General features: G+C 31.6%; 1 protein-coding gene across 6 annotated transcripts in view; it reads left to right on the top strand.

Annotated features, from left to right (window-relative positions):
• LOC139528645 (neurogenic locus Notch protein-like) overlaps window positions 1-25,014 on the top strand; it is a 156,500-nt gene that overhangs the window by 106,037 nt on the left and 25,449 nt on the right. For 5 of the 6 annotated variants that reach the window (XM_071324731.1, XM_071324733.1, XM_071324732.1 and 2 more), the window contains 28 exons: window positions 398-505; window positions 1,520-1,627; window positions 2,549-2,656; window positions 3,296-3,403; window positions 3,942-4,049; window positions 4,694-4,801; window positions 5,270-5,377; window positions 5,891-5,998; window positions 6,647-6,754; window positions 8,528-8,635; window positions 9,149-9,256; window positions 9,899-10,006; window positions 10,474-10,581; window positions 11,094-11,201; window positions 11,856-11,963; window positions 12,430-12,537; window positions 14,136-14,243; window positions 14,738-14,845; window positions 15,462-15,569; window positions 16,233-16,340; window positions 17,043-17,150; window positions 17,786-17,893; window positions 18,324-18,431; window positions 20,104-20,211; window positions 20,898-21,005; window positions 21,665-21,772; window positions 23,937-24,044; window positions 24,388-24,495. In XM_071324731.1, the coding sequence (XP_071180832.1) occupies window positions 398-505; window positions 1,520-1,627; window positions 2,549-2,656; window positions 3,296-3,403; window positions 3,942-4,049; window positions 4,694-4,801; window positions 5,270-5,377; window positions 5,891-5,998; window positions 6,647-6,754; window positions 8,528-8,635; window positions 9,149-9,256; window positions 9,899-10,006; window positions 10,474-10,581; window positions 11,094-11,201; window positions 11,856-11,963; window positions 12,430-12,537; window positions 14,136-14,243; window positions 14,738-14,845; window positions 15,462-15,569; window positions 16,233-16,340; window positions 17,043-17,150; window positions 17,786-17,893; window positions 18,324-18,431; window positions 20,104-20,211; window positions 20,898-21,005; window positions 21,665-21,772; window positions 23,937-24,044; window positions 24,388-24,495 (3,024 nt within the window). The remainder of the gene's footprint in view (window positions 1-397; window positions 506-1,519; window positions 1,628-2,548; window positions 2,657-3,295; window positions 3,404-3,941; window positions 4,050-4,693; window positions 4,802-5,269; window positions 5,378-5,890; window positions 5,999-6,646; window positions 6,755-8,527; window positions 8,636-9,148; window positions 9,257-9,898; window positions 10,007-10,473; window positions 10,582-11,093; window positions 11,202-11,855; window positions 11,964-12,429; window positions 12,538-14,135; window positions 14,244-14,737; window positions 14,846-15,461; window positions 15,570-16,232; window positions 16,341-17,042; window positions 17,151-17,785; window positions 17,894-18,323; window positions 18,432-20,103; window positions 20,212-20,897; window positions 21,006-21,664; window positions 21,773-23,936; window positions 24,045-24,387; window positions 24,496-25,014) is intronic. The other variant, XM_071324729.1, reaches the window with a different exon arrangement.

The raw sequence follows: 25,014 nt of genomic DNA, 5'->3' as shown, positions 1-25,014 counted from the left end.
ATACGTTAAAGTCGAGCATCAAGAAAGAGATATTTATTGTCGATTAAGGCAATTGATGTTGCAGACCAAGTGGTACCATTAATGTTATGTTATAGCCTACACAAACTTTTTTCGTGTTTTTAATCTATATCAACCTGGTCAAACCATGTGTATTGTCTCCGCTAAGCAGATATTGTATAGATATATTGCCTCGAAATAAGAATAATGTATTCGAGTAGAATGACATATCTTTCAGTAGATTCTTTTCTTGTAAACTGGCACGTTCATTAATGGCAACATTAGTTTTCTAACGTTCAAATTTCGTCAATCAATTTAGACATCACGGTGACACACCATACCTAACCACATTCATTATCATGATCATCTTTTGTATTTTAAATTAAAATCAATTTCACAGATGACCCATGTAAAGGTTTTTCTTGTAAAAATGGAGGTACAAAATCTGTATCGGGAACAACCTGTCAGTGCACGTGTAGAGGTGGCTTCTATGGATCAACATGTCAAGGTAATTAGTATTTTGCATGGGTTCATGATCTGTTGTTATTCAATTGTTGTTGTAAATAATTTTGTAAAGAAGTTCGAAATCGCAGGGAAAAAATAGCAATAGTTCCATGGACGATGTATGTAGTAAAATCAAATGCAGCTTGACACATAAACTAGTCATTTGTTTTATAGTGTCATTTGTACATTCAAAAGAGGTTGGTAGGTTATATGAACTTGTCTATATTTTAATTCTATATAAGCTAACGGAAATAAACAACATGTATGTTATCAAATTCCCTTTTAGATCTGAAAAAAAGCTAAATAAAGATTTTTTACTGAAAGGAAATTTAATTTGATGAATAAATCGTTTGAAAAGGGTAAAATATCTTAAATGCCACAAATTGTATATCAGTTTAGTTGTTTTGCTTTAATTTTTTAACATATAGTGAAAGTTCACGACTGTTTAATTGAGTAATTTTTCGCTATATACCTTTGTATGAGCATGAGTTTTATCAGAAAATATATATTATATAAATTTCAAGTTTGTAACCTGTTCGATAGAAGATCCAAGAATAATGATGTAAAAATGTTTGATTGCTAATAATACTGAATTGTATCAACATGGCTTAAATATTTAATTTTACATTTCAGCCGATTTCAATGAGTATATAGCTAAAAGGTAATAACTTTGGTTACCTTGCTTGCTAGCTAAACCGTGAAATCATTGCTAGGTAAGGTATACTACCCTCCTTTCGAAGTAGCCTAGTCCTACAGACTGATGGATTGGTTATCTGTCGGACTAGTCTTCTCTTTACGAAGGATAGTTTATCTAACCTAACAATTACTTCACGGTTTCAGCTAGCAAGCAAGATAGACAAAGATATTATCTTTGCCTACACACTAATTGAAATCGGCTGTAATATGTAAGCAACAAGGGGATCAACCAATAAAATTGAGAATGGATATGGGGAATGTGTCAAAGAGACAACAACCCGATCACAGAGCAATTAACAGCCGATATTTTTCCTATTTGCAGTAACACCTTGCAGCAATCAGCCTTGTTTGCATGGTGGTAAATGTTCTATATTTGGAAAAAGCTATACTTGTGACTGTCAAGCGGGATATTCAGGCAAATCATGTGTGGGTAAGTATTTAATTTCATTTTTATTGAAGACATAGTTTGTTCTGTTATAGCTTGTTATCTTTCCGTGCTGATACTTAACTGTCGCAAGGGGGAGAAAAGATGTTACACTCAGCCACAGTCTATGTGGGCGTGTCCTGAGTGAGGAGCCTGTAACTTGGTAGTTCTCGTTTGTTGCTATCATATAAGCATTTCGTCAATTGTTTTGTATAGATAGAAATTGTGTTGTTCAGGCACCATGAACTACGAGTGTTTTTACCCGAAAGTTTTTTTGGGAGGAAAAAATGTCAAAGGTGAGAAAACAAATCTGAATGAGGTCTATATTTAGATTCCATCATTACAACATGTGTGTTACGATATTTACTCGAGACATTTAATTTTAATATTTAAAGCGCAAATCTTGACGAGTTTTCTTCCATTATTTCAATTTAACTATAAGAGGGTAGAAATATCGTAATACACGAGTTATAGTTGTGGAATCTGTTTCTCTAATGATTTATATCCTTCCTTTTCAAAGACTTGCAGAAAGTTGTGTTCTTTATATGTGACGTCATCATGCATGGTCGCCTTTTCCCGGGACCTCACAACAGAAAATTCAGAAGAAATTAACAAAAATTTAACGGCATAATTAAATTTCGACCAATCTTTTACCGAGAACAGATATTTCACTGATAAGGAGAAATATGTTTTCCCTCAACGCTCAAGGAATGTTAAAAAAACACGAAATTTGAGAAATAGAGTTTGTCTCACAATCTCGATCATATAATTTTCCCCTTAGTCAAACTATCTTCGTGCCAACTCTATGTGCTTCATATTTGTCAAAATGAACTGCATCGGTTGTTCTGGTAATAACATCATAATTTATATAAAATGTGAACATTGTACCTGTATCATGTAATATTTTATGATATAACTTCGTTCCAGTGACACCATGCAGCAGTAACCCTTGTTTAAATTCAGGTTCATGTTATAATGAAAATAGCAGCTACGCATGTGTTTGTTCAATGGGATATACAGGAAAAACATGTGAAGGTAATATAACCGACTTCTAGCCTACAAGTGTTTGCTCTTTATCCTGAAAGTTCAAAAGTTCAAAATTTAAATCACAGAAACAGACATTTAAAATTTCAAACACTTTCAGTTGTTTTCCATTGATTTGATATGTTTGAGCTTTTGATTTTTGCTATTTTACCTTATCTGGTCTGATCCAAGATTTATTTTACGAATTTGCTCACACCGGGCACCACAAAGCATCTACAAAGAACTTATCTTAACGATATTTGGTTTTGAATTGTTAGCCCTGGGTTTTTAAATGATAATTCTATAAACTCATCATAGATACCAGGATTGAAATTTTGTATTTGCGCCATTTAGCCTTTTGCTGCTTTAAAGAAGTCAAAATAGTAGATATTTTAGCTCGAATAAGAGAGTTCCTATTATCAGCACGTCAAATTGATCGTGTGCGGCGTACATGTAAAACCTGCCTGACTGAAATCTTGTTATGGTCAAGATAAAATTAAAATACTAATATTAAAATGTTGGAGCACTTGATTGACACGAAAAGAGCACACGAAAGAATATATATTACTGAAAACTAATATATGAACATGTACCGTATGCAAAATTTGTTTTGTTTGAGTGTAATCAATGCTAAGAAACTTAATTTTACAGTTGATCCATGTGCTGGTTTTCCTTGCGATAATGGAGGAACAAAATCTGTTTCGGAAACAGCCTGTCAGTGTACATGTAGAAGTGGCTTCTCTGGAAGATCATGTGAAGGTATTTCTGATTATTTTATGTGGGCGTTTCTGTTACTCAAGGTTGCTTTCATTTCATTTTCGTTAAATACAATTATCTACAAACCCTGACAATACATATAGACCAAACTGCCATTTATAAATCAATGATGTATATGAACATTGATAAAGTACAATTACAGTGACAAATAATCGATTCACAGCCTTATTTTTATACTAGCAAATTAACAAGTAAATCGACATGTAAATTGATATAATTTGAATACGGCGTTATGTTTTTATGATACAACTGCATCTAGTCAAATACCCATTGTACTAGTTCAAGCAATGCAACTAAGAAAAATCTCTATAAGAGAAAACAAATTTGAATAAGTGAAATCTAAAATTTAGAATGTAAAAAGCATGGTTTACACAAGATGATTGCTTATTTTTTTCCTAAAGTGTCAAACATTAAACATGATACAAGATACTGTTGGAGTTCATACATTCCTCTTAGTTTGTATGTTCCTCTTAATTGATTGGCAACTTTTTACATAATTTAATTTGATTGTTTTCTGCAGTAACGCCATGTAGTAACCAGCCTTGTTTAAATGATGGTAGTTGCTCTATCTCAGGAAACAGTTTCAGTTGTAATTGTTCTAAGGGATATTCGGGCAAATTATGTGAAGGTTAGTAATAACATTTTTGAAACACACATGGCTGACTATGAGGTATGGGCTTAGCTCATTGTTGAATGCCTTACGGTGACATATAGTTGTTAATTGCTTTGTCATGTGTTCACTCATGGAGCGTTGTCTCATTGGAAATCAACGTCTTCTTTTTGATATGATACTGTTTGAAAACCCTGTTTAATTTTTTAGAAGCAATTTTTGTACTTGATAGCAATTTTATTTCCTGATGGAGGAAAAGGGATTGGTTTATTTCTTCTTGTTAAAAATGAAATATCAAATCGCCCACTACAGGTGTTTATACGTTATTCAGCTATAAGTGTGAACCGTAAACGAAGTACATATTAAGGACTTTTGAATAGCTGTTTTCAAGCAGTTTGAAAAGTGCAAACCTATTTTAAAGAATGTATGGTCTTTTTCATGAGAGGATTTTATTGTCAACAGGACTACTGTAACACTATCGATCTAAACATAATAGATATGATATTATTTTGGATTCCTAAATCTTTTCATAGATCATAATTTATGTTGTTTTTGTTTTTTTGCTGTAAAATTGTTATTATAAATAAGATGGATATATATGAACGTAAAATAAACTACGCGATACAATTATATTGTGGTTTTCTTTTTCTCTCTTGATTCAGTGACACCATGCAGCAGTAGTCCGTGTGTGAATTCCGGATCATGCTTAAATGTAAATGGCAGCTATATATGTGTTTGTCCTAAAGGATACTCTGGCAATTTGTGTCAAGGTACAAATTACTGATCATATTATTTTCATTATATTCAGTTTGATGCGACTGTTATACAAGTGAGAGGTTTAGCTACCTATAAAACCAGGTGCAATTCACCATTGTCAACATAAGAAAATGCCTGTACCAAGTCAGGAAAATGACAGTTGTTCTCCATTCGTTTGATGTGTTTGAGGTTTTAGTTTTACCATTTGCATAGGGATTTTTCCTCGGAGTTCAGTACTGTTGTGATTTATTTACATATAGAAAAAGCATAGAAAACAAAATATATCAATATTAAATATAAGTTATATTATAGTAGATAATCGAAAGATAGCAATAAAAACAGTTTTGATCTCAGTTAATATGAAATCTTATTTATTTGAATTTTTAACTCTTTACAATAAAAAAAAAAACAGAAATGAGTGGTAAGAATGTTATTGCATTTGGGGTGGAACACCCTGATATATATCTCAATCAATTTCACAGTTGATCCTTGTGATGGTGTTCCTTGTGATAATGGAGGAACAAAAACTGTATCAGGAAGAACTTGTCAGTGTTCTTGTAGACGTAGCTTCTCTGGATCATCATGTGAAGGTATTTGTAGCTTTTTAATGTGGGCATTTATGTTAATTCAAGTTTCTTTCATTTTCATAATACAATTATTAACTGTCGACTTCGATCCATATGATAGACCTAACTATAATTTGTAAATTGTAAAACAAAAATATAACCATATAACCGATTCATAGCCTTACTTTAATATCAGAATATCAACTAGTTAATTTAAATGTAAATTGACATAATTTGAATACGACATTGTGTTTATAGGATACATCTGCATCTAGTCCGATACTCATTTTACTAGTTCAAGCAATTGAACTAAAAGAAATCCCTATAAGAGAAAACAAATTTAAATAAGTGTAAATTAAATTTTAATATGCAGAAAGCATGGTTTACGAACGATGATTGCTTATCTTTTTCCTAAAGTTCCAACATTAAACATGATAAAAACTACTGTTGGATTTCATGCAATTCTCTCAGTGTATATGTGCCTCTTACTTGATTAGCAACTTTTACTACATGATTTAATTTGATTGTTGTCTGCAGTAACGCCATGTAGTAACCAGCCTTGTTTAAATGATGGTAGTTGCTCTATCTCAGGAAACAGTTTCAGTTGTAATTGTTCCAAGGGATATTCGGGCAAATTATGTGAAGGTTAGTAATAACATTTTTGAAACACACATGGCTGACTATGAGGTATGGGCTTAGCTCATTGTTGAATGCCTTACGGTGACATATAGTTGTTAATTGCTTTGTCATGTGTTCACTCATGGAGCGTTGTCTCATTGGAAATCAACGTCTTCTTTTTGATATGATACTGTTTGAAAACCCTGTTTATTTTTTTAGAAGCAATTTTTGTACTTGATAGCAATTTTATTTCCTGATGAAGGAAAAGGGATTGGTTTATTTCTTTTTGTTAAAAATAAAATATCAAATCGCCCACTACAGGTGTTTATACGTTATTCAGGTATAAGTGTGAACCGTAAACGAAGTACATAAGGACTTTTGAATAGCTGTTTTCAAGCAGTTTGAAAAGTGCAAACCTATTTTAAAGAATGTATGGTCTTTTTCATGAGAGGATTTTATTGTCAACAGGACTACTGTAACAATATCGATCTAAACATAATAGATATGATATTATTTTGGATTCCTAAATCTTTTCATAGATCATAATGTATGTTGTTTTTGTTTTTTTTTTTTTTGCTGTAAAATTGTTATTATAAATAAGATGGATATATATGAACGTAAAATAAACTACGCGATACAATTATATTGTGGTTTTCTTTTTCTCTCTTGATTCAGTGACACCATGCAGCAGTAGTCCGTGTGTGAATTCCGGATCATGCTTAAATGTAAATGGCAGCTATATATGTGTTTGTCCTAAAGGATACTCTGGCAATTTGTGTCAAGGTACAAATTACTGATCATATTATTTTCATTATATTCAGTTTGATGCGACTGTTATACTAGTGAGAGCTTTAGCTACCTATAAAACCAGGTGCAATTCACCATTGTCAACATAAGAAAATGCCTGTACCAAGTCAGGAAAATGACAGTTGTTCTCCTTTCGTTTGATGTGTTTGAGTTTTTAGCTCACCTGGCCCGAAGGGCCAAGTGAGCTTTTGCCATCACTTTGCGTCCGGCGTCCGTCGTCCTGCGTCCGTCGTCGTCCTGCGTCCGTCGTCGTTAACTTTTACAAAAATCTTCTCCTCTGAAACTACTAGGCCAAATTTAATCAAACTTGGCCACAATCATCATTGGGGTATCTAGTTTAAAAAATGTGTCCGGTGACCCGTCCAACCAACCAAGATGGCCGCCATGGCTAAAAATAGAACATAGGGGTAAAATGCAGTTTTTGGCTTATAACTCAAAAACCAAAGCATTTAGAGCAAATCTGACCGGGATAAAATTGTTTATCAGGTCAAGATCTATCTGTCCAGAAATTTTCAGATGAATCGGACAACCCGCTGATGGGTTGCTGCCCCTGAATTGGTAATTTTATGGAAATTTTGCTGTTTTTGGTTATTATCTTGAATATTATTATAGATAGAGATAAACTGTAAACAGCAATAATGTTCAGCAAAGTAAGATTTACAAATAAGTCAACATGACCGAAATGGTCAGTTGACCCCTTAAGGAGTTATTGCCCTTTATAGTCAATTTTTAACCATTTTTCGTAAATCTTAGTAATCTTTTACAAAAATCTTCTCCTCTGAAACTACTAAGCTAAATTAATCCAAACTTGGCCACAATCATCTTTGGGATATGTAGTTTAAAAAATGTGTCCGGTAACCCGGCCATCCAACCAAGATGGCCACCACGGCTAAATATAGAACATAGGGGTAAAATGCAGTTTTTGGCTTATAACTCAAAAATCAAAGCATTTAGAGCAAATCTGACGGAGTGAAATTGTTTATCATGTCAAGATCTATCTGCCCTGAAATGTTCAGATGGATCCGACAACCGGTTGTTGGGTTGCTGCCCCTAAATTGGTAATTTTAAGGAAATTTTGACGTTTTTTGTTATTATCTTGAATATTATTATAGATAGAGATAAACTGTAAACAGCAATAATGTACAGCAAAGTAAGACCTAAAAATAAGTTTACATGACCAAAATGGTCAGTTGACCCCCTAAGGAGTTATTGTCCTTTATAGTCAATTTTTAACAATTTTCATAAAATTTGTAAATTTTTACTAACATTTTCCACTGAAACTACTGGGCCAAGATCATTATAGATAGAGATAATTGTAAGCAGCAAGAATGTTCAGTAAAGTAAGATGTACAAACACATCACCATCACCAAAACACAATTTTGTCATGAATCCATCTGCTTCCTTTGTTTAATATTCACATATACCAAGGTGAGCGACACAGGCTCTTTAGAGCCTCTAGTTAGTTTTACCATTTGAATAGGGATTTTTCCTCGGAGTTCAGTACTGTTGTGATTTATTTACATATAGAAAAAGCATAGAAAACAAAATATATCAATATTAAATATAAGTTATATTATAGTAGATAATCGAAAGATAGCAATAAAAACAGTTTTGATCTCAGTTAATATGAAATCTTATTTATTTGAATTTTAAACTCTTTACAATAAAAAAAAAACAGAAATGAGTGGTAAGAATGTTATTGCATTTGGGGTTGAACACCCTGATATATATCTCAATCAATTTCACAGTTGATCCTTGTGATGGTGTTCCTTGTGATAATGGAGGAACAAAAACTGTATCAGGAAGAACTTGTAAGTGTTCTTGTAGACGTGGCTTCTCTGGATCATCATGTGAAGGTATTTGTAGCTTTTTAATGTGGGCATTTATGTTAATTCAAGTTTCTTTCATTTTCATAGTACAATTATTAACTGACGCCTTCGATCCATATGATAGACCTAACTATAATTTGTAAATTGTAAAACAAAAATATAACCATATAACCGATTCATAGCCTTACTTTAATATCAGAATATCAACTAGTTAATTTAAATGTAAATTGACATAATTTGAATACGACATTGTGTTTATAGGATACATCTGCATCTAGTCCGATACTCATTTTACTAGTTCAAGCAATTGAACTAAAAGAAATCCCTATAAGAGAAAACAAATTTAAATAAGTGTAAATTAAATTTTAATATGCAGAAAGCATGGTTTACGAACGATGATTGCTTATCTTTTTCCTAAAGTTCCAACATTAAACATGATAAAAACTACTGTTGGATTTCATGCAATTCTCTCAGTGTATCTGTGCCTCTTACTTGATTAGCAACTTTTACTACATGATTTAATTTGATTGTTGTCTGCAGTAACGCCATGTAGTAATCAGCCTTGTTTAAATGATGGTAGTTGCTCTATCTCAGGAAACAGTTTCAGTTGTAATTGTTCCAAGGGATATTCGGGCAAATTATGTGAAGGTGAGTAATAACATGTTTGAAACCCACATGGCTGACTATGAGGTATGGGCTTAGCTCATTGTTGAATGCCTTACGGTGACATATAGTTGTTAATTGCTTTGTCATGTGTTCACTCATGGAGCGTTGTCTCATTGGAAATCAACGTCTTCTTTTTGATATGATACTGTTTGAAAACCCTGTTTAATTTTTTAGAAGCAATTTTTGTACTTGATAGCAATTTTATTTCCTGATGGAGGAAAAGGGATTGGTTTATTTCTTCTTGTTAAAAATAAAATATCAAATCGCCCACTACAGGTGTTTATACGTTATTCAGGTATAAGTGTGAACCGTAAACGAAGTACATAAGGACTTTTGAATAGCTGTTTTCAAGCAGTTTGAAAAGTGCAAACCTATTTTAAAGAATGTATGGTCTTTTTCATGAGAGGATTTTTATTGTCAACAGGACTACTGTTACAATATCGATCTAAACATAATAGATATGATATTATTTTTGATTCCTAAATCTTTTCATAGATCATAATTAATGTTATTTTTGTTTTTTTGCTGTAAAATTGTTATTATAAATAAGATGGATATATATGAACGTAAAATAAACTACGCGATACAATTATATTGTGGTTTTCTTTTTCTCTCTTGCTTCAGTGACACCATGCAGCAGTAGTCCGTGTGTGAATTCCGGATCATGCTTAAATGTAAATGGCAGCTATATATGTGTTTGTCCTAAAGGATACTCTGGCAACTTGTGTCAAGGTACAAATTACTGATCATATTATTTTCATTATATGCAGTTTGATGCGACTGTTATACTAGTGAGCGGTTTAGCTACCTATAAAACCAGGTGCAATTCAACATTGTCAACATAAGAAAATGCCTGTACCAAGTCAGGAAAATGACAGTTGTTCTCCATTCGTTTGATGTGTTTGAGGTTTTAGTTTTACCATTTTAATAGGGATTTTTCCTCGGAGTTCAGTACTGTTGTGATTTATTTACATATAGAAAAAGCATAGAAAACAAAATATATCAAAATCAAATATAAGTTATATTATAGTAGATAATCGAAAGATAGCAATAAAAACAGTTTTGATCTCAGTTAATATGAAATCTTATTTATTTGAATTTTTAACTCTTTACAATAAAAAAAAAACAGAAATGAGTGGTAAGAATGTTATTGCATTTGGGGTTGAACATCCTGATATATATCTCAATCAATTTCACAGTTGATCCTTGTGATGGTGTTCCTTGTGATAATGGAGGAACAAAAACTGTATCAGGAAGAACTTGTCAGTGTTCTTGTAGACGTGGCTTCTCTGGATCATCATGTGAAGGTATTTGTAGCTTTTTAATGTGGGCATTTATGTTAATTCAAGTTTCTTTCATTTTCATAATACAATTATTAACTGACTTCTTCGATCCATATGATAGACCTAACTATAATTTGTAAATTGTAAAACAAAAATATAACCATATAACCGATTCATAGCCTTACTTTAATATCAGAATATCAACTAGTTAATTTAAATGTAAATTGACATAATTTGAATACGACATTGTGTTTATAGGATACATCTTCATCTAGTCCGATACTCATTTTATAAGTTCAAGCAATTGAACTAAAAGAAATCCCTATAAGAGAAACAAGTTTAAATTAGTGTAAATTAAATTTTAATATGCAGAAAGCATTGTTTACGAACGATGATTGCTTATCTTTTTCCTAAAGTTCCAACATTAAACATAATAAAAACTACTGTTGGATTTCATGCAATTCTCTCAGTGTATATGTGCCTCTTACTTGATTAGCAACTTTTACTACATGATTTAATTTGATTGATTTCTGCAGTAACGCCATGTAGTAACCAGCCTTGTTTAAATGATGGTAGTTGCTCTATCTCAGGAAACAGTTTCAGTTGTAATTGTTCCAAGGGATATTCGGGCAAATTATGTGAAGGTGAGTAATAACATATTTGAAACACACATGGCTGACTATGAGGTATGGGCTTAGCTCATTGTTGAATGCCTTACGGTGACATATAGTTGTTAATTGCTTTGTCATGTGTTCACTCATGGAGCGTTGTCTCATTCGCAATCCACATCTTCTGTTTACATGGCACTACTTGAAAACACTATTTCATTTTTTTCATTTTTTAGAAGCAGTTTTTGTACTTGATGCAATTTTAATTGTTGATTAAGGAAAAGGGAAAGCTAGTTCATCTATGATGTGTTTATTTATTATTGTTAAAAAGAAAATATTACATCGCCCACTACAAGTGCATTATACGTTATTCCGGTAAGTATGAACCGTAAACAAAGTATATAGGGACTATTGGATATCTGTTTTCAAGCAGTTTGAAAAGTGCAAAAAATAGAATATATGGTCTTTTTCATGAGCGGGGTATATTTGCAATAGGATGACTGTAACAATATCAATCTAAACATAATAAATATAATGTTTGTTTGGGTTCCTATATCTTTGAATAGATCATAATTTAGGGTGGGTTTTTTGCGGTAAAATTGTTATTATAAATATGATGGATATATATGAACGTGTAATAAACTACGCGATACAATTAGAATGTGGTTTTCTTTTTCTCTCTTGCTTCAGTGACACCATGCAGCAGTAGTCCGTGTGTGAATTCGGGATCATGCTTAAAAGTAAATGGCAGCTATCTATGTGTTTGTCCTAAAGGATACTCTGGCAATTTATGTCAAGGTACAAATACTGATCATATTATTTTCATTATATTCAGTTTGATGCTACTGTCATACTAGTGAGCGGTTTAGCTACCTATAAAACCAGGTGCAATTCAACATTGTCAACATAAGAAAATGCCTGTACCAAGTCAGGAAAATGACAGTTGTTCTCCATTCGTTTGATGTGTTTGAGGTTTTAGTTTTACCATTTTAATAGGGATTTTTCCTCGGAGTTCAGTACTGTTGTGATTTATTTACATATAGAAAAAGCATAGAAAACAAAATATATCAAAATCAAATATAAGTTATATTATAGTAGATAATCGAAAGATAGCAATAAAAACAGTTTTGATCTCAGTTAATACGAAATCTTATTTATTTGAATTTAAACTCTTTACAATAAAAAAAAAAACAGAAATGAGTGGTAAGAATGTTATTTTATTTGGGGTTAAACACCTTGATATATATCTTTAATCATTTTACAGTTGATCCATGTGCTGGTTTTCCTTGCGATAATGGAGGAACAAAATCTGTTTCGGGAACAGCCTGTCAGTGTACATGTAGAAGTGGCTTCTCTGGATCATCATGTGAAGGTATGTTGTTTTGTATGTGGACTCTTTGTTGCTAATTATTGCATCACTTTTTATTCCGTTATATATGTAAAATGTCTCAACCAGTATGACTTATCAACCACTATCCATAACGATGACCGATAAATAAATTTTAAACTCATCGGTATGACAAGCAATAATTTTAAAGTTATCATATTAACCATAATAGTACGTTTAGAATGTATAGAAATGCATATTGAGCGTATCTTAACATAATGCAGTATACTAATATACACATCTTTCCTTAAAAGAGGGACGAAAGATACCAGAGGGACAGTCAAACTCATAAATCGAAAATAAACTGACAACGAGATGGCTAAAAATGAAAAAGACAAACAGACAAACAATAGTATACATGACACAACATAGAAAACTAAAGAATAAGCAACACTAAGCCCAACAAAAACTAGGGGTGATCTCAGGTGCTCCGGGAGGGTAATCAGATCCTGCTCCACATGTGGCGATACAACCAACTTCAGTTGATTGAAATCAATAGCGTATGTGGAATAAAAGAAAAACAATTGAATACGTCCTTTTAAGATAAGGTGATGTTAATAGTTTCAAAGTGATATTTACCTTAAGAAACGTTTCAGGGTTTTTTCAATTACGTGCTGTATTTTATACAGAGCCGTTACACTACTATTAACCGTGTATTTAATTTAAAACGCGTCAACTTACCGAATGTTAAATACAAAGGTATCCAGGTGTACGCTATTAAACACTTATAATCCCAAAAATGTATAGGAGGTAAGATATTAATCAGTTTACGGGAATTGGACATGTTGAAAAACTGAAAAAAAAGGCAAATACCCATTAACGATACTGAGGTAATTACATTTGAAACCAGGTGGTCCGAGTACACAGTTATCGTCCCTTGATTTTCGTTGTCCACGAATATAGTCCCTACTGTGGACAGTGTGTTACTTGTCAATTTTTTTTATACCCCTTCCAAATTTATTTATTTATGTGTTATGCCTCAAGTAGCAAGAAGGGGGATAAAATTACACTGTAAAAAAATTTGATTCATGAATTATGATGTAAAGTAGTGATTTGCTCCAGTTGAAAAAGGTCAAAAATTAGCATTTCGGAAGCTGTCAAAAGATTTCAAGCCCCCCTTCACATAAAATTGTCCATATTTTGAGTTAGAGCTGATGAAGTTTTCTTTAATTTTGATATAATTTGTCCCAAAAGTAGTACAACACACTGTAAAAATATTATGGAGAAAGCGCAGGTGGGATTTTTTTTTTTCCATTTATTGTCTAAAGGAAATGCACTACGAAATAACTGTGTACTCGGACCAGGTGCGCGTTTCGTCCACAAAAGACGTATCAGTGACACTATGAAAAAAATATAATATGCAAAATAAAGTTCTTAGTTGAACAGCATAGCTGTTTTTGCCCATATTAAACCACCGGGTTAATTTTACTTTTTTTAAAATATGGTGTATCACAACGGTATACAACAATTTTCCGATTCCCCTGATACATGTTATCATATGAGTAATATTTCGAATATTTTCCAATAAAGAAATTATCTAACTAACAGGGGAGGCTGAAATTTACTATTTAAATTATTTGCAGTAACACCTTGCACAAGTCAGCCTTGTTTTCATGATGGTAGTTGTTCTATATCGAGAAACAGTTATAGCTGCAATTGCTCGAAGGGATTTTCGGGCAACTCATGTGAAGGTACGTTTAGCAAAGTATATATGCTAATGAAAATTCTTAATTGTAAACAAGATTTCATTTTTGACAATACCAAGCTTTTTTTTTTTAGATGAAATGTTATAAAATGAAGATATAATTTTCGTAAGCTTGCTTTTATCCTTTAGTGTGAGAATATTCTATGTTATGCTTTTCGCTTCAGATAGAAACATCTCGCTAAAAATAAAGGTGCAGGTTCTGTTGTCCGTGTTAACACGAACAACGTCATAGGAAAAATGGTGATAAATTAATTATACGTTGTCATTAAAATTCGAGTATGTTTTCTGTCACATCTAATCGTATCGCCCTTGATAAGTTTGTAGCTTATAAACACTCTCTCGCTTGGAAACCCATCAATAATATATAACAATGAAAAAACAACTTTGAAAGCCTACCGATTTTTTCTATTTTTGATTGATAAAGTAGATGTTTATCAAAATGAGACATTTTAATGTTGTTGTTTTTAAATTGTTTTCCAGTGACACCATGCAGCAGCAATCCTTGTGTAAATTCTGGATCATGCATGAATGTTAATGGCAGCTATGGTTGTGTTTGTTCGTTGGGATACTCTGGCAAAATATGTGAAGGTAGAAATAACTCATCATTACTATCACTGTTTGTACAAAAGTGAATAATAAAATAAAAATATATTGAAAAAGGCTTGTTTTAATTTTAATGGTATTGATGAAACATTTTAAAGAGATAATTGCAATTTGTATGAAAATAAAGTTCTGGACAGAGTTAATTTATAACTGGAAGTGTTATGCGAGGAGTAAATTGAATATGAAACAAAATGACCTATTGTTTAGTCTTGTATTAGACAGATACGTGACGATGGCCTTTAATGTGCCAATAAACATGATAACAATACAACTGAACACCTGTCGTATCTGAAATATTTTGTCGAATCGAAGCCTTCAAATCTTTGCTTTTTTATTAATGAGTGCAAAACACAAAAGCATCAATTTACAATTTCAAGGTTTTTCATTGACCTGATCGTATATTTAACAAAAACATGTACACCGTGTGGAAAGACTACATTATAAGAAAACAAGGTAAAACATCTCCTCGACTATATATTCTTCAGTGGAAACTTGTGTGTTAGGTTTCTTTTTAGAATTCAAACATTAAAACAGTTCATATAACGATTGGAATATTTCAAATACAAGTATGCACTCTTTAATATCTGAAATAATTTTACAGTTGATCCATGTGACGGTTTTACTTGTGATAATGGAGGAACAAAAACTATATTAGGAACAACCTGTCAGTGTTCATGTGGAAGGGGTTTCTCTGGATCATCATGTGAAGGTATAGCTGTTTTATGTGGACGGTTCTGTTGTTCAAACCATTTCATTTTCGTTACCTGTAGTTTTTCAAAAAGGACGTAAATCAGTAGAACCTATCAAACTTTAATTTATGAATTTTCGAAGTATATACACAGTGATATATCAATTAATAGTACTAAGTTTAACATAAGTAAATTAACCAGTTGATCTTATATGAATTGGGCATTATCTAAGCTAATAAAACATTAAAATTGTATTTTTGTTTTTTAGTTGAATGCCCATTTTACTACTTGAGCTATGCAACTAATTACAACTGAGGGAAATAATTGTAAATGTATTGAAAACATGAAAAACAAATGTTGATGACATGGTTAACATAGGGGAGTTGTTTATCTTTTTCACAAATTTTTAATAACAAAAAACGTAATAAAAAACTCCTTTTCGGAATTCATGCGATTCTCAAAGTACATGAAAGTCTATGTTTTTACCTCTTATTTTTATGTAGAACACATATTGACTGATTAAAAAATATATATAAACTATTTCTAAAATTGAGGGCATATATTGCTTTGTTCATTGTTTGATATATCCGATTTTGCTTCAAAAATCTATGAAAAAGACCGTAACTCAGTGAATCATTTAAGTTACAGGGGAGTTTTGTTTGATTTTTTAATTTTATCTGCAGTTACACCTTGTAGTAACCAGCCTTGTCTTCACGATGGTAGATGTTCTATATCAGGGGACAGCTTCAGTTGTAATTGTTCAGAGGGATTTTTGGGTAAACTATGTGAAGGTAAGATCATAATTATTCATCGCTATTTCACAAAGTTTTACGTTGATCTTACTTTCGAATTCCTTTCTCAGAACAGTAGAGTGATATGAAACATTAATGATAGAAACAAATACTAGGGTGCAAGTGCAGTTGTCAATGAAATTAACAACGTCGTCATAGTTTAAAAAGCGATAAACAGATTTGCATTGTTCATCTCCACACGATTGCTTTTCTTACTTTCGCAGTACCGGCCCAAGCGAGAAAAACGATCTTGTTGAGATGACCAACGATAATCTATTAATATCCTAAGAAGATATGGCATAATTTGAAAAACACGGTTTCATCAATATAAATGATGAGGATGGTTTATAGAACCGAACAGAAAAGACAGTTAATAAACGTGAAAAAATAACTAGTAAAGTGCCCTTCAAAGGGGCATAATACGTTTCTCCGGTTAGTATGTAACTTAAAAAGATATATGATAATTTTAAATAGTTGTTTAAAGCAATTTGCAAAATGCAAAGAATAAACGACATTTTTACTAAGCAAGATCTGTTGACGATATGAAGACAGTATTAATAATAATGTATATTCGTTATGCTAACCAAACCTACGAATACGACAGTATAGGTTATGTTCTATTTACTATGCTGTCAACTGTTATCAATAAAATAAAGTATATTTGCACGTGAAAAAAAATACTATATTATACATTTATTTCAGTGACACCATGCAGCAGTAGTCCGTGTGTAAATTCTCGATCATGCTTAAATGTCAATGGCAGCTATATATGTGTTTGTTCATTGGGATACTCTGGAAAATTATGTGAAGGTGAAAATTACCAATCATTATTTAATAGAATTACCACAGGAGACAATATTTTCCAAAATGTATTTGTTATTAATCATATTATCTTAGAAATTGCACTTTCTCTGTAAACAAAGTTTTGATCACAGCAATTAATGGCAATGGTACGGCCTTCAATCATGCGAAAATTGTTAAATTCGGTAACATCACTATGTTATCAAACGGCATTTGTATATATTGCAAGAGTGGTTTATTAAGGAAATTACCATTTAGATATCATTGCATATCTTTACTTTTGTATAAGACAAATACGCTTAGTTTGGGTTTCGATAAACCAGTTTATATGATGGCAATACCAAAGCTAGTGTTATACTCTTGCTGTTCTTAATTTGACTGTGTCAATTCAATGTTAACTGTTATAGCATCGAGACTTAATGAGATTATTTTCAACAGAACTGATCGAGTATCTATTCCAGGACTTGAAATAAACCAGTTTATAACGATTGTATAAAATCTCACCAGAACATTGGAACAAATTAAACCTTTCGTATAACAATCATCTATTATTTCAAACTGTACTTTCGGTCTGGCCTTTAAATTCAAAGTTACAATTATTTCACATGAGGTTAAGCACCTTGATATCTTAATAAATGTTTCAGTTGATCCATGTGAAGGTTTCCCCTGTGAAAATGGAGGAACAAAAACAGTGTCAGGAACATCCTGTCAGTGTACCTGTAGAAGTGGTTTCTCTGGATCATCATGTGAAGGTATGTTTTCAACGTTTTCTTTGCTACCATTTTATTTTCGTGATACTTAATTGTTCGTAAATGCCTCTTACCAGTATGACATAACAAACCGCTTTATACACCGATCGAAGATTCATGTACTAGTACTCAATTTCTGCTTTGATTTGGTCTTTTCTAATACATCCCCCTTTTTCATGATTTATTGATATCATTTGATTTACGCGATCGTATATTGCATGTCATAATTGATAACGTCAGACGCGCGTTTCGTGTACAAAAGAATCATCGATGACCCACGAATTCAGGAAACATAATAAGACAAAATAAAAGACGTCATTGAAGAGCATAAATGAATTGTAGAACAAAATAGATTCTTTAAATAATAATGCAATGTTCATACTAAAGCAACAGGCTAAGGAAGACTGACATTTATTTTACAAATTGTTTGCAGTTACACCATGCACCAGCCAACCTTGTTTATATGGTGGTAGTTGTGCCTTATCAGGGGACAGCTATAGCTGTAATTGTTCAAAGGGATTTTCAGGCAACTCATGTGAAGGTAAATGCAACGAAATATATATAAAAATGAAACTCATGACTGGAAAGAATAAAAAAAAATGCAAACATACCGGAAAGTCCCTTAGCAAATGGCATAATCAATAACTTAAGACTTCAAACGAAAGAAAAACAACTGTCATATTCAAGACTTGGTATAGGCATTTCTTTATAATTTCATCTATATAACTGCTTCCGACGTTCTTCGGGAGCGATATAATAAACTAGATATAACATTTGTATTCTGATCAAGGATAAGTTGACGAAATTTATTCTGTATAAACAATATTCCGTGAAATTTGCATATACTTAATGCTGGTAGTGCTTTTTTAAAAGAAATAAATACTATCAAAATGAATTTGATTCGAGTAATGAACAACATTTATCATTATCATATATTACATTATAAATTTTCAAATTCTTTCCTATGTAATGTACTAATAAATATGAATAATGTTATAATTATCATACACTTGGTCTGATCAATTTAAGGTCTAGTTACAGTATATGTTCTATATCACAGATTTCAGTAAAATTTTGCATACAAATCGGACTCGATTAACCACAGCTGAACATAAACAATTATGCATTCATTTGAAATATTAATGATTGAATTCTTACAACATTGATGAATATTTGTATAGAAAGCAGGGCGAAAAATCTTTTAAAATTTGTATTAAAATCCTCAAATCTCTTAGTAAATGTAATTTCCATTTTAATGATGCAATACAAAAATAGGGTCACCACAAACGTCAAAATAATCATAACGTCATCACGTTGCAGGCCAAAAAACGTTGGTTTTCGCTACCAACAAGGTAACACATTGATTATAAGACAAAAAACCAAGTCGTTGACAATATTTATATTTTACATCATTAAAACAGAAATGTAAGTGCCAACTACATAAATAAAGGCAACGGTAGTATATCGCTGTTCGATATTCATAACTCGTTCGAGATAAAAACAAATAAAGTAACAAAGTAAAATTGAGGGAATCACGTCAAATGTACGAGGTAGAACTACGACACAGCCGAAATACAACACTGAAATGTCACACACTCAGAAAAGAACTATAATTTAACAATGGCCATTTTCCTTTCCTGACTTGGTACAGGACATTTTAAGAGAAAATGGTGGGTTGAACCTGGTTTTGCGGCTAGACAAAACTCGCACTTTTATGGCAATGTTACATATCACCCTAACATGACATCAGTACATCACAGGAAAACAGTACAAATTTATGCACAAACATTCAGGACAGAGAAATACACAAGGAAACAATACCATATAGTACATGGAAACAACGAAACAATAGAAACACTGATTGCCGAAGTGACCAAAAACAAACGACAATATAACACACACAGGAACAAACTATACGATAACAATTGTCATGTTCCTGACTTGATACAGAACTTTTTTTTAAACCTACAGTTTCTTTTTAATCTATGAAATAGAAATATGAGATTTTTCTGATTTCAAGAAAGTTTTTCGCTGATCATTGTGCTTTTTATATATTCACCCATATCAAAAGAAAACAAAATCTGTAGTATTCAGTTAGCAGCTTAAGGTTGTATTTGAAATTTTAGAAAATTCTGCAACATATCCTATTTACTGATACTTTACCTTAAAAATTAAAAGAACAACTAAACATTATAAAGTTCATTTTGCTTTAGTTACACCATGCAGCAGTAATCCTTGTGTAAATTCTGCATCATGCTTGAATGTAAATAGCAGCTTTCTATGTGTTTGTTCATGGGGATACTCTGGACAATTATGTGAAGGTACGAATGACTTTAACTTCAAATTATCAAGATTTCGTTCGATATAGGTCATACTGATAAAACAATGTTTACTTCAATTTCTATATAAATAAAATTCTGGTCAGAATAACATTTCTAAAACAAAAACTTTCTATTCAGCTAAATATTATCAAAGATACCAGGGGGATAATTTAATACGTCAGACGCGCAGTTCGTCTACATAAGACTCATAAGTGAAGCTCAGATAACAATAGTTAAAATGCTAAACAAGTATAAATTTGAAGAGCATTGAGGACCCAAAATTCAAACAATTGTGACAAATTCGGCTAAGGTAATCTATGCCTTGGATAAGAAAATGCTTAGTATATTGAATGATTCATGCTTTTGCACACAGAAAATTTATTAAAATGACCATATACTTGATATTCATGTCAACACCAAAGTGCTGACTACTGGACTGGTCATACCCTCGGGGACGATACGTCCACCAGCAGTGGTATTGGTCCAGTGGTATAAATTATGTACACGAATGCATTCTACAAACAAAATGTATTCAACCTTTATTATCACACTTTATTACCTGAAGCAGCATAAATCATAATATCATGTGTCTTGTTTGGCTAAAAGTAAAACAGATCCATGATTGGATATGAGATCTACTGTGAAAACAATACATTCAAGAGGTTTATTTGTCAATGTTGCTTCAGTAACACCATGCAGCGGAAGGCCGTGTGTCAATTCTGGATCATGTTTAAATACGAATGGCAGCTATATGTGTGTTTGTCCGACAGGATATTCTGGTAGATTGTGTGAAGGTACGAATAAAAGTTATAGTGTCACTACATTTACTAATAAAAGAGTGGCGAAAGATACTAGAGGGACAGTCAAACTCATAGATCGAAAATAACTAACAACACCATGGCTACAAAAGTAAAAGACAAACAGACAAGTGATAGTACACAAGATACATAATAGAATACTCAAGACTAAGCAACAAGAACCCCTACCAAAAACTCGTGGTGATCTCAGGTTTTCCGAATGGGGAAGCAAATCCTGTTCCACCCGTCGTGAAAGTGAAAGTGGTCATACGAATATCATGAAATGAGCATACGAATATTTATCCTAGTTGTTTTGATATTAGCTTTCTTGGTGATATAGTTTCTTATCTCATCTTTATTGCGATGTAAATGGTTTCCTTTAAACCTTAATGCCAGAAGTCTTATAATTATTGTTCATAAAAATCATTTTGTAATCATATTGCATTTGGACAACACAATGAGATATATGTTCGATTTAGGATGCTTAAGTATCAAACACATTCATAATCATAATAGTATATATAGTTATGCATAGAACTGACACAATTGAATTGATTTTAACAGAACTATTTAAAATAGTAAATTTAACTTGAAATAAAACTTATTTTTTTAAAATACAATAGTATTGAAATTGTACATATCTTAAATAATTTCAGTTGATCCCTGTAACGGGTATTCTTGTACAAATGGAGGAACAAAATCTGTATCAGAAACATCCTGTATATGTTCATGTAGAAGTGGCTTCTCTGGTTCATCGTGTGAAGGTATTATATATTTTGGTGAACGTGTTAGTTACTACCATTGTATTTTCAAAGGTAAAATGAATGGATGCAATCACTATCCTATATCAATAACGGTAACAATAACTTACTAATGTTCAGTTTTTATCAGGACAAACAAAACTAAGGTATTCGCATTTACTCCGAAATTGTACTCGACTACATAGTTGATGTGATCTAATATGCATCATCGGCTAGAAAAAAAATAACAATATGGATTATAACACAATCACAAAAAAAGAAACACTATTTATGTATCTTAATAGCTATCAAAGGTACCAGGATTATAATATAATACACTAGACCCGCGTTTCGTCTACATAAGACTCATCAGTGACTTTCAGACCAAAATAGTTATAAAGCCAAACAAGTATAAAGGTGAAGAGCATTGAGGATCCAAAAATCCAAAACAATGTGACAAATACCACTACAAAAGTCTAAAATTCTGAAAAGACCAGTTTTTGTCTTAATTTGAATGACCTTTTACTCGACATTCTCTAAAAGTATGACTTGTGTCTTAATTTTCCTTGACAAATTCTCATTTATATTAAATTTGTATGAAATTTACTCGACATATTCTCGACATTCTGAATATGGTCTTAAAATTTCTTGACAAATTCTTGACATTTGAATATTGTCTTGAAATTTCTCGACATATTCTCGACATTCTTATTTTTTCTCAGTATGGCTTGACATAATCTGAAAATTTTGAATTGTGTCTTAAATTTACTTGACAGTTCTGAGCTTTACAAATCATGACCAATAGTCATGATATAACTTTAATTTTTATTTCTCTTTATATGATATACTGTTGTTTCAAGTTACACTTCTTACAACAAAAATAAAAGTTGGGCATGTAAAATAATTGAAAATTTGGGTACCATATAAATATTTTTACAAATGCAAATATGGCTAATGAATTATAAAGTATAAAATAATTTAAATGTGGGTTTTTAAATAATCACACATTTTATTCCTATATCTTATAAATTAAATAATTAAAACCAATCATACTGTAGACATATTTCATTCAACATTCATAATATCCAATGTTGATATGGTAAATAATTATTGTACCAAATGTGGTTTATATAAGTAGCAAATCATGATGATATACAAATCATTCATTTAACAAAAAATTGTGTAATGTCATCTGTTGGAATACACATGGCCAGGATGTTCCCAATAAAATTAGGGAATCCACACCTCAGAGTACACGCAACTGTCAAATAGAAATTACTGCTTTATCTGTAATCAGCCATACAACTTATCAGTTTACCAACCATGTCACTTCAATTTAAAAAGTTTGTTAATAGATGAAAATAAAAATCATCATTTTGATGAAAAAATGAATTAAAATGCATTTTCTTCATCGAAATTATAAAGTAAATTATCTTAACATAAAAACCAATTGAATAATTCCCAAAGATTTAAAGAAAATTATTATCTACTCCAGGAATAACAAAAAAAAATATATTTATAATGGGTCCCATCAATGATTTATATACAAATCATTAGTTTCATGAAGTGGATCTCAAACAGACATGCATAATATAGATCTTAACATTTTTTTTTTCTTTTCAGAAGGGAGTAAATATCACAAATATTTTTTTTTATAAGAAAAATTATAGAAATTCAATCCCCACTCTTTTTTTGGCCACACAAACCCAAAAGATGTATTGTGGGGTCCAAAAGAGACACATGGTCACATTTTAAAACTACCTACAAGACACCTATTTTATCTAAGCAAATTTGACTGGCAGTTTTGCGAACGGCAAAAATCTAAATGCTGTTTGTCAGTATCTTCGACTTATATTCTTAATCAAAACAATTAATTAAATGTTTAAAAAAAAAATCAAAATTAAACTACATGAGGGATTATTCAGGGTATTCAGACTTAGTTGCACTAAAAGGGTATCTTACTATACCAAATTAATCCTTGAGTCTTCAAAGTTTAGTTTAGCCATAATAAAAAGGAGTATATAACAGCAATAGAAAGTCATAAACAGTGCAGAATAAGTCTGTTCACATTTCATGCGAAATTTATACTGGTGAGATAGTGTCAAGACATATTTAAGACTGTCAAGAATGTGTCGAGACATTTTCACATAACCTTCTCAACAATTTTTATTTTAATGATTATTTGTAGTAACTCCATGTAGTAACCAGCCTTGTTTATATGATGGTAGTTGTTCTATATCAGGAGAAAGCTTTAGTTGTAATTGTTCAAATGGATATTCGGGAAAATTGTGTGAAGGTTAGTTGACAAAATATATTTGAAACAGAAAATCTGTCATTTTGAATTTTTCTACATATGATTAATGTCAACAATAAAACAATCACATACTTCTTATTTTCATATCTCAACAATTTGAAGTTGCGATTTAATTAACTGAATGTGATGTTTTGCTTCGATAACGTGTAGATATTTCTGGATAACGAATTAAACTATGAATATTTAACATTATTTCTTAGATAATGAAAAAATCATAACAAATCATATTCTATGATTTAGTTATGATAAATATAGGTAGCAAATATAAAATGTGAAACAAATTATGCTTTACACTTGAGTTGTTTCTTTTTCAATTTCTATCCAGTGACACCATGCAGCAGTGGTCCTTGTGAGAATTCCGGATCATGTTTCAATGTTGATACTAGCTATGCATGTGTTTGTCCGATAGGATATTCTGGCAGATATTGTGAAGGTACACAATTTGTTATTTAACGGTATTCGAGAACAAATCACAAAAACAACATATGTATAAGGTTGATAAACACAATAAAAAAATAATTAATATTGACTCTCATGCCAATTTCAGGGACCACGGGTAGCCTTCCTATGATAAGGGTCGTATCAAAGTGTACAAGCAAAATTGACATTGATCATATTTTAGTAGACGTACAAAATCGTACAATGATGAAGTTCTCTGTATTGCAAACATATTTTCTAGCTTACATTTCAAATACTGTAAAGAAAGACATTAATGTTTAATGATTTGGTAGTTTATTACATCTGCATATTTGCTGATAATTAAGCTATATTCATATTGTATTTGGTTACAAAAGGAAAATTAAAAGGGGATTTTGTTTTGATTATAGTGTCTAACAATTTTATGCTTTTAACATTTTGAATACAAAGCATATGCATGTATAAAGACATTTTAGAGTTTTAAACTCTGTCTTTCTGATTCAACTCAATGTATAAACTCAATAAAAGGACTATA

The sequence above is a fragment of the Mytilus edulis genome, chromosome 6 (assembly GCF_963676685.1).
Source record: "Mytilus edulis chromosome 6, xbMytEdul2.2, whole genome shotgun sequence".
Lineage (NCBI taxonomy): Eukaryota > Metazoa > Mollusca > Bivalvia > Mytilida > Mytilidae > Mytilus > Mytilus edulis.
The sequence above is the reverse complement of the archived record's forward strand: the minus strand, read 5'-3'. Positions and strand labels throughout refer to the sequence as shown.